At 58.2% G+C, this 8704-nt stretch overlaps 1 protein-coding gene and 1 long non-coding RNA gene across 3 annotated transcripts in view; one reads left to right on the forward strand and one right to left on the reverse strand.

Annotated features, from left to right (window-relative positions):
* Positions 1-8704, reverse strand: part of LOC109510168 (serologically defined colon cancer antigen 8 homolog) — a 21856-nt gene that overhangs the window by 1178 nt on the left and 11974 nt on the right. For both annotated transcript variants that reach the window (XR_002167083.1, XM_019860309.1), the window contains exons 5-8: positions 7578-7705; positions 5178-5286; positions 3383-3514; positions 218-260 (exon numbers count right to left, since the gene is read on the reverse strand). Coding sequence is in view for 1 of the 2 variants with exons in the window: in XM_019860309.1 (XP_019715868.1) it covers positions 218-260; positions 3383-3514; positions 5178-5286; positions 7578-7705 (412 nt within the window). In the remaining variant the exon portion in view is untranslated. The remainder of the gene's footprint in view (positions 1-217; positions 261-3382; positions 3515-5177; positions 5287-7577; positions 7706-8704) is intronic.
* The window catches only part of LOC109510171 (uncharacterized), a 6366-nt gene continuing 5719 nt past the window's right edge, over positions 8058-8704 (forward strand). Inside the window, exon 1 of the long non-coding RNA XR_002167085.1 lies at positions 8058-8383. This is a non-coding gene — a long non-coding RNA (uncharacterized LOC109510171). The remainder of the gene's footprint in view (positions 8384-8704) is intronic.

The following is an 8704-nucleotide window of genomic DNA, read 5'->3' on the forward strand; positions in this document are numbered from 1 at the left end:
CCCCACCCCCCCCCCCCCCCCCCGGTCAAGGCAAAGGCACAGTCAAAGCGCAGTGCGCGGGACCTCCTCGACTCCTTCACATCTTACTCAACGAGAAGAAATGAAAAACTCCGAAATCCCCCCCCCTCCCCCGAGACGTGTGCGCGTGTTAGTTGTGGCCTGGTTGTGGTGTGTGCTGCATCGTCACGTGGTTGTGTTTGGCCAGCAGCTCACACACCTGCCGGGCGCTACTCTGACAGTGCCGGTCCAACTGTTGGAGCCTACAAAACACACACACACACACACAGATTATTGACTAACATGCGAAGTATGTTGGCAAAGAAGGCAACACGAGTCAATATTGAAATGGTTTTGGTTTATTTTGGGGTCAATTTTGTTTGCTTTTGGGCGTTTTCTTCGAGACTGTTTTTCTTTCAACTTTCCCTTTGACTATATTTTTTGTTCGACGGTACGGTGCCCCCCCCCCCAATTCTTTTCGACTTGAACTTTTTTTTGAGGCAAATCGCCACACCCACTTTTGCTTCTGAATGGACGAGTGCTCCAGAAAACCACAAATCAAGCGCGACCTGACTTGCTTCCGTGTGAGCTGATGTTTGATGCCACCTCTTGACTGCGCTCACACACACGCACACACACACACACACACCTGCCGGTGGCCAATCTGATGCGGCCAACCTCTGGCTTGAACCCTTCCAAATGCCCCTCGCACGCACTTGGCAAGACGCGCGTATCGGTGCGGATGCGCGCGCGCATGCGCACCTCAGATCCTCCATCCGTTGGCACACTCATTAATTAGGACTTAATTTGGCTTAATGCCTCTTGCGGCGCGCGCACACACGCTCTCTGGTACGTGTGCATGCATGCGCTTCTTTGTGAATGTGTGTGACAGCGGTCAAAAATCCAAGCAGGTTTGGCTGGGGGGCACTCTGCAATAATTTCCCCTGACGGTGTTGACAGCGACACACTGCCCGAGTGGTAGCCCCGCAGCTATCGCGTCGATAAAAAGTGTTTGGTTGCGGCCGTGTTTATTTACAGGTGGGAGCGGGGGGGGGCTCGGAGGGGGAACAAGTGCTAAAAGCAGAGAGGAGGGGGAAAACAGGCACGCGCAACAAAAGTCACCACGGTGTTGTTCCAAAGCCTTCCGAGCAGATCGTCGCCTCGGCAATATGCTGACACGGCAGAAAAAAAATGCATGAAGGAATTTGTGTGCGTGCGACTCAAGCGGGCTGCACACACAACCACAATCAGGCCAAGTTTGCGCATTTTTCCACCCTGCAATACTTCCTCTGTATTGTCAAAAAATAAATAAATCCCTAAACAGACCACAGGCGACTCGAAACATCCTTTGAATTATCCTTGAAGCGACACACGCCCAATCGTACTCACGCATGTTCTTGTCATTTGCAAAAGCAAAAAGTTTTTGGAAGAAGCGGCGCCCCCCGGAGCTTCCGGGGCACATCGCGGCCGCGCGTGCGCGGCGGGCGCCCAGATGAAGCAGCCCTCGCGCCCCGAGGCCGTCGCGGCAAGCCTGTTCCTTCTTCCCGCGGCCCGCCGTCACCATTTGTTCCACGAAGCAATCTGCCGGAGCCGACAAGCGCTCGCACATGGGCCCGCCGCGCCGCCTCGCAGACGCCTCGCTGGCGGAGGCCAGATGGCCCGGTCGAGCCCGCGGATCCGCACGCACATCTGCGCATTTTCTCCACCCCGCGCCAGCCGTACGACGCTCGAGTCTCGCGGATAACCTCTGGGCTCGACGCGCGCGCGCGGACTCGAGGCTGGCGGGGCGGGGGGGTCAGAAGGAGACGAGGAAGAGGAGGACCAAGACCCGGCCAGATCTCATCACCAGGAAAACGGACACCAACGCCGAGTCGGCATCGACTTGGCTTGCATTTCGACTTCAGCTTGGTCAGGAATGCTTGGCTTTGGTGCGCGTGTGTGCGTGGAGAAAGAGAGGGGGGGGGCGTTGCCTTTTTAGTTTGACAAGAATCATTTTGAGTACCATCGAACCACAAAACGATGCAAGATTGTGCGTTTCTTTGTCACGCGACTGAGACAGATGTGTTGCAACCACGTTTGCCGCGTTGGTTTGTGGGCACCCTCGGCTGATCCTCCTCCTCCACGTAAACGACACAGAAATAGTCAAATACATCATGAAGTGTGCGTTTCAAAAAAAACAAAAGCCAACCCCCGGGTCGTTTGGCAGCCGGCTTGGCCCGGTAAAAATACATCAAGCTGATTTTCCAAATGTTTTGCTCTTCGCGGCACAGATTGCGGCGAGGGGCGGAGGAGGGGTTGCGTCGGGGATGAGGACGAGGCTCGCTCGCTGCCCGGCTCACCGGGCTTATTTGCGGGTTGCGCCCGGAAAGGCCTGGAGGCGGCACGGCGGGCGGGGAAATCGAAGACGGCGACGAGTGTGACATGCTGCGATCTTACACCTGGCCACGTCAGCGCCCAATGGCAACCCTTTGCGCGCACTTCCGCAACGCGTCGTCATCGGCGGGCCCCCCTCCCCCCCCCCGCCCCCAACCGTTTGCGCGCACTTCCGCAACGCGTCGTCATCGGCGGGCCTCCTTCCTCCCGTGAGCTCCTGAGGACGCAGCATCAGGAGCCGGGGAGAGGGGGAATGCTCTTAACGAGGTCGCAACGGCCGGGGATCGCCAGTCGGCGCCGGTCGCAAACAGCCCCTTGAGACAAAAACACAAACGTCGACGTTGTCGCCGAGGTCCACTCGGCCACCGATTCGTTGCTTCGCCGGCAATCGCAAATTTCCACCAAAGGGAGCCCAATTCATCTGCGCGCGGGATTCCAAACGAGGGCGGTCAGAGACGGCCCCGACCGCGAGCGACGTGAGGCGAAGCCTCAGCCGTCCGCAACTTTGACAGGAAATAGGAAGCCGTTCCCAAACATCGCCGCCGCCAACCCCTCCTCTATCGCCCCCCACAAAGACACGAGACAAAGTCTCGAGACGAAGACAAACGTCGACAAGCGCAGCAACTCGCGGGAGGGTCGTGTCAAAAGCGGCGGAAGGCGCCGGCCGGCTCGCAGGCCCGCCCGCGCCCAAAGGACGCAACCTTGCGCAACGAGCGGGCTGGTTTTGCCAGGCGCTGAAGTTTCGCTGGGCCGCGGGGTGACGGGTGGGCGGGAGGCCATATGCGTCCAGGTGAGGTCCCGCGGAGTGGGACGCCGCCGCCCACGCGCGCTCTGGGCCACGTGGGCGGACGCCGGCGACGTGCCAAGCGGCCAAAGCCCAATCTGGAGGCATCCGTCGCGTCGGCGTTTTCAGCCGAGCATGAACTTGGTCGGCTTTTTCTTCTTCCGATTTCAGCACCAGCGCGCGCGGTTTGGGCTCCCGGAAGCAGGGCGGCGGCGTTCCGGTGCATACCTGTTCTTCATGCTACGGTGCACTCGTCCATGCTGGACACACTGCTTCTCCATGTCGGAGCAGCGCGCCGTCGTCTTGTTCAGCGCGCCCCGAAGGTGCCGATTGGCCGCGGTCAGCCGCTCCACTTCCCGCCTACGTGCATCCGTGAAAACAAACCAACAAAAAAGAACATTTCAAGTCAACGAGCTGCCGTTGACGCAAACGCCGATTTCTTTTCGAGCCACTTTTCTTCCGTACAATTGGCTGACTCCATTCGCAGGAGTTGTACGCCGAGCTTTTTGTTGTGTGGAAAAATGAAACGCTTTTGCTCTGCTCAAAACTTTTCTTGTCATATGGGAGAGGTTTTTTTTCTCCCCCCCCCCCCCATCTTTTGTCGGTGAAAAAGTTTCCCCGTTAAATGTTGGTTCAATAGGTGACGAAGAAAGGCCATCCTCGGAGGCGGTTGGCCCGCGGATACGTCGTCCACTTGTTGAGCCAACATTTTGCGCGTCTTGCCGGGCGAGTTCCAACCAGAGCGTCGGGCATGAAATGCAAACGATCCGGTTCCGCGGGCACCGACGAATCGGCGACGAGACTTTTCCCGCTCTGGCCCGAGTCGTAAAAGGACGGCTTTCTATGCGGGGGGCAAAAAAGTGTGAGGTGCACATGAACCTCCGGGGCACCCGTAGTTCATTTTCTGCTTCAGCAGCACGGAGCGGAACTCAGCAGCCCCGGTCTCTGTCTCTCAGTCTGTGGGGGGGTGTGGGGGGGGGGGGCATATGTGTGAGTGCGTGTGTGTGTGTGCAATGTCATTGTTAGAAGTCCAGCAGGACTTTAACCGCTACACTTGGCTTGGACTCCAGGAGCTCAAACAGCCAGAGGCCAACACACACACACACACACACGCACACACACACACGCACAGTGTACGGCGGTGACCTGTGTCCGTGTGTGTGTGTGTGAGAGAGAGAGAAATGTCAGAAAAGAAAGTGCATTGGAGGCGTTTGATGAGTTTTGCGGCATTGCTGGGCACGCGCGCGTGCGCGCATACATGTGGCGTGGATTTGCGCGCGGCGGCTGGTGAGCGCGGCCAGCGCGGGCGGTCTGTCGGGGCCAGATGGGAGGCCGTCATGTGACTAATGCGCAGCGCAGCTCCAACAGCTGACGGGAGGCCGGGCCCAGGGTCACTGTCGTACACGGACTGGCGCGCGGGCGCCAACAACGACGGGCACGCTCCTTCGCGTGGCAGATGGAGAGGCAGGCGGGCCTGCTGTGACTACACTCGCATCAGGTTTCGCAGGAAAACAGGTTCGGCGGGAAGGGAGGGGGGGAAGGCGGAGCGCGCCCTGCGGCCGGCCGAGCCCGTCGCCGCCCGCACGAGAAATCCCACTCTGTGGCTTGACACGGCGGCTCGGCCTCTTTGCTCGCCGCGGCATATTTGGGTTGATCGGAGTCACTGTGTTTCGTGTGTGCGGAAGTGGAGGGAGGTGGGGGGGGCCAAGGGAGAAGCCCATTCGTTTTCCGCACAACATCTCTCGATATCGGGAGACGACCGAGACGGCCAAGTCAAAGGTTGCGCGGGCGAAAGTAGCACTTAGCGAATCGCCCGTGTATTCGCTTGTGTCTTGGAGCACCCCGAAAACGGTGGCGGCGCTTTCTGCCGACCCGTGCGCGACACTTGAAGAAGCATAAGGGACCGCCGGCGGGTTCCGGCACTCGCCCATCCCGAATGAGGACCAGGAATTTGCATGGCTCGTCTTTCTGTTTGTTTGTTTGGTTTTGGGGCTTTTTTTTGGGGGGGGGGTACGGCGGTGACCTTTTGTTCCCCGTCAGCTCCTCCAGGGTGGCTCCCAGCGTGCGGCACTCCTCCGTGAGCTTCTTGATGAGCGAATCCTGGGAAGACAGCAGTCCGTCCAGCTCGCCGACTGCCGCGCAAACAAACAAACACGCCCATGAAAGCGACGCCAAAGTGGAGGCAAAAGCGCATCTGTTTGCTAAAACGTGAGCGGGCGGTCTTTGGGGGCGGTCCGAGGGCAGGCTTTCATCCCCCCCCACCCGTCCTCCCTTCAAAAGCGGGCCCGCGCACTCCCCAACATCCGCTCGCTCTCATTGCAAAACTCGCAACGGCGCGCTTGGAGGGGGGCAAGGCCGCATCTTTGAATTTGAAAAAGCTCCGAGCGGAATCAAGGAAAACAAGCGTCGGGATGACAACAGAACTCCTCGGGCCAGCCCTCCCAAAATGTCACTCCAGAAAGAAATCTGGTGCCGCTCCATTTTCGAGGCCGGCAAATTTTCCGTCCTATCGTGGACGTTTTCTTTTCTCTTTCTTCTATCAGCAGGAGATTTGACCATGATTCTATTTCCCCTCCCAAAATGATTGTTTGCTCAATGGATTTTTTTTTCTCCTAAAACGTTCTTTTTGTGAAGTTATGAAAATGATTTTGTCCAAATAACCCCCCCCCCCCATTGAAAATGCTGACTTTTGTCTTGCAAAAATGTCCCCTTTTTTTTTTCCCTCCTGAGAACATCTTCATTGTGACGAGAGCGGTCCGTTTCTTTTCCTTCTTTTCTTCCTTTCCTCCGTCCGCGAAAGCCTTTGGCGGATTTCGGCATTCGCGTCGGACTTTCTCGCCTCGATTCGCGTCGAACGGCAACGGCGCCTTCTGTTCGACTTCCGTCGTCAAAACGCGGCAAAGGCAGCGAGTCTGTCCCGACGCTTGCCTAACTTCGACGGGCTTCATCTGGAGGGGGCGCGTGCGCGCACGCACGCACGGGCGCACGCTCGCACACACGGAGGAAAGTTTTGGCCAGAGTGTGAAAAAAGTTGCGCTGAAGAATGCTAATTAGGCGAGCAGGCTTTGAATGCGTCTGGCCGCGCGTAGGCCAAAAAGAACCCTGGGACACAGAAAGCCCGGCAGAACTGGCACTGGAAACAAACAACAGGCAAAGCCACACGGTGGGGGAGGGGGAGTCTGATGTCATCTCGACGCAGCTCTGTATGCACGTATTAAAAAAAAAATGGATGGATGGAGGGAGAGCAAAACAAAAAAAAAGCTCCCGATGGCGCTGGCGTGCGGGGGCGGCGAGAGGAAGCGACGCGAGCGGCAAAAGGACGTCCGCCATGCCCCCTCCCCGGGCGTTTGTTTCCCGCTGCGCTCTGATGTCAGCTCTCTTTAGACAACATGTGTGCCACCGCCACGTGCCAAGAAACAAAGCCTTTGTTTCGATGTGCTGTCGGGGGGAGGAGGTGGGGGGGCCTTCGGTAGCAAGTGGCGGCGGGCCTCCTCGTTGCAAAGGAAGGCGCGGGTCAAGAGGAGGAGTCGGACGACGGCCCGGATGTGGCGGCAGCGGCGGCTTGCGCGGCCGCTGGACGATTGTCTTCGGAACGGCAAATTGACGGCGGCCATTTTGCAAACATTTTCAACGCTACCCGTTTAGCATCATCTTTTTTAGAGGCGGTGGGGGGCTTCGCTATTCTTGTACCATTTTGATTGATGTTATTTTTGCGAACTCCACTTTTCCCCTTCGTAAAATGTCAGCAATCTTTCCTGCGAAGACGTCCTTTCCTTCTTGCGATGTCCGTGCCGCATTGCTCAGCTATTTGGATTTTGGCCTCACTTTTTTCTTTCCTCATCCACAATTTTTTGAGAGTACAACTTTTTATGACAATTTGCCGACGATCCCAAGTCAAACGCTCGCTTTCCTCTTCCCAAAATGGGGACTTTTCCATTGTGAAATGACAGTTGCGATTCTCTTGGGGAAATGAAAGCATTCCTCTCCAAAAATCACCGCGATAGACCGGTCTTCTTTTTTTGGGGGGCGTGGGGGGGGGGGGCCTTACAAACTCGGACCGTAAGGTCACCAAGAGGCAGCCAGCCGTGCGCGTCCGTATTAGGGAGGGAGGAAGATTTTTCAGCCCAAAGGTAATGGGTCCAACGCTCGCTCCCCGCCGGCCGCCCTCCATTCCTTGTCGCCAACGGCGCGGGTCGGGAAAAGGACGAGGAGGATCCAGATGGTCCGATGGCTGTCCGCGGCGGGCGCTTCGACCCGTTTCGGTCAGCTTCTGTGCCGCCGCGTCCGCTCCGGGGCGCCCCGCCGCTTCCGGTGCGCCGACCCTCGTTAGGCTCGCGGCGAACTCCGACTGATCCCGGCGTCCCCGCGTTCCAGTGGAACCCGGATCACCGGACCTCGAGGCGGGCGCGCGGGAGTCACTCACCTCTCTGCCGGTGCCGCGCCTCCGTCCGCCCCAGCGTCGCCGTCATCTCGGCCTCGCGCCGGCGCCCCGAGTGAGCCGCGCGGGCCATCTCTTCCCGGTGAGCCGCGGCCGCCGTCTCGCCGGCCTCTCTGGGTACGACGACACACAGACGAGCGCGCTCATGACACCGCGACGACTCCCGTTGGAACCCGGACGGCGAAACGCTGCGCGTAGCCAACAAAATGCACATTTAGGACGCGAGGTGGAAGCGCAGAGTCGCCATTCAAAGAAGACTTGAGCGGCGAAGGCCATTTTGGAGCAAGTTTCTTTCTTGGCGATGGGGGGGCCGCCGTTCCGTCAAGCGGATCAGCGTCGACTGGGTAAAAAGGATTCCTCGCAAACACATGGCAACCTATCACTGAACCGTGTCTCTCTTGATTTGATTTAAAAAAAAAATTTTTGGGTGGGGAGGGGGGGCCTTAACCTTGTAACACATTTTTTAAAGTGCTCCATAAATAAAATGTATTATGAAGACGATGATCCTTACGATTGAATTCATCCCTCCGATCGCACGGATACGACCGACGGCGCGGGAACAAAAAAGCCCCAAAAGAACCCCCCCGCAAAAAAAACCAAGCGTTGTGCATCCGAAAGCAAACTTTCCGACACAAGCAAGTCCAGCCGCGTGCCAACAACAGACGCGCACAAAAGACCAGAAGAACGGGAAAAACTACAAAGACGGGGAGAGAGCGCGAGCGGTGACAAATAAACACGACTCTTCCTGAAGTCCAAAGAGGCGCTAATGAAGAGAGAATTCTCCAGTTCAAGTGAAAACTTTTCTCCCCTGCAGTGCTTGGCCCGCATCTCTAAAGTGACCGCGTCTGTCTGTTCCATCCTGCCCGCGCCCGCGCGCGCGCGCGCGTGTTCTCCTGCTGTCCTGCTGTCTGGGGTGCGAAAGCGGGTGGCGTCGCCGCGCAGGGGACGCGGGGATCCTGCGCGCGCGCGAGTGGGTGAGCGGAACACCCGCTGGGTTTGAACAGCAGCCTGAGCCACCGAAGCGCACACCGGGGCTCAGCGGGAGATGGCGGACGGGCGCCGCCAGCCATTTGGTCCCGCAAGAGGTTCCAGGCGGGGGGGCGGCGGGGGGG

Source organism: Hippocampus comes, unplaced genomic scaffold (assembly GCF_001891065.2).
Source record: "Hippocampus comes isolate QL1 unplaced genomic scaffold, H_comes_QL1_v1.1 scaffold39, whole genome shotgun sequence".
Taxonomy (NCBI): Eukaryota; Metazoa; Chordata; class Actinopteri; order Syngnathiformes; family Syngnathidae; genus Hippocampus; species Hippocampus comes.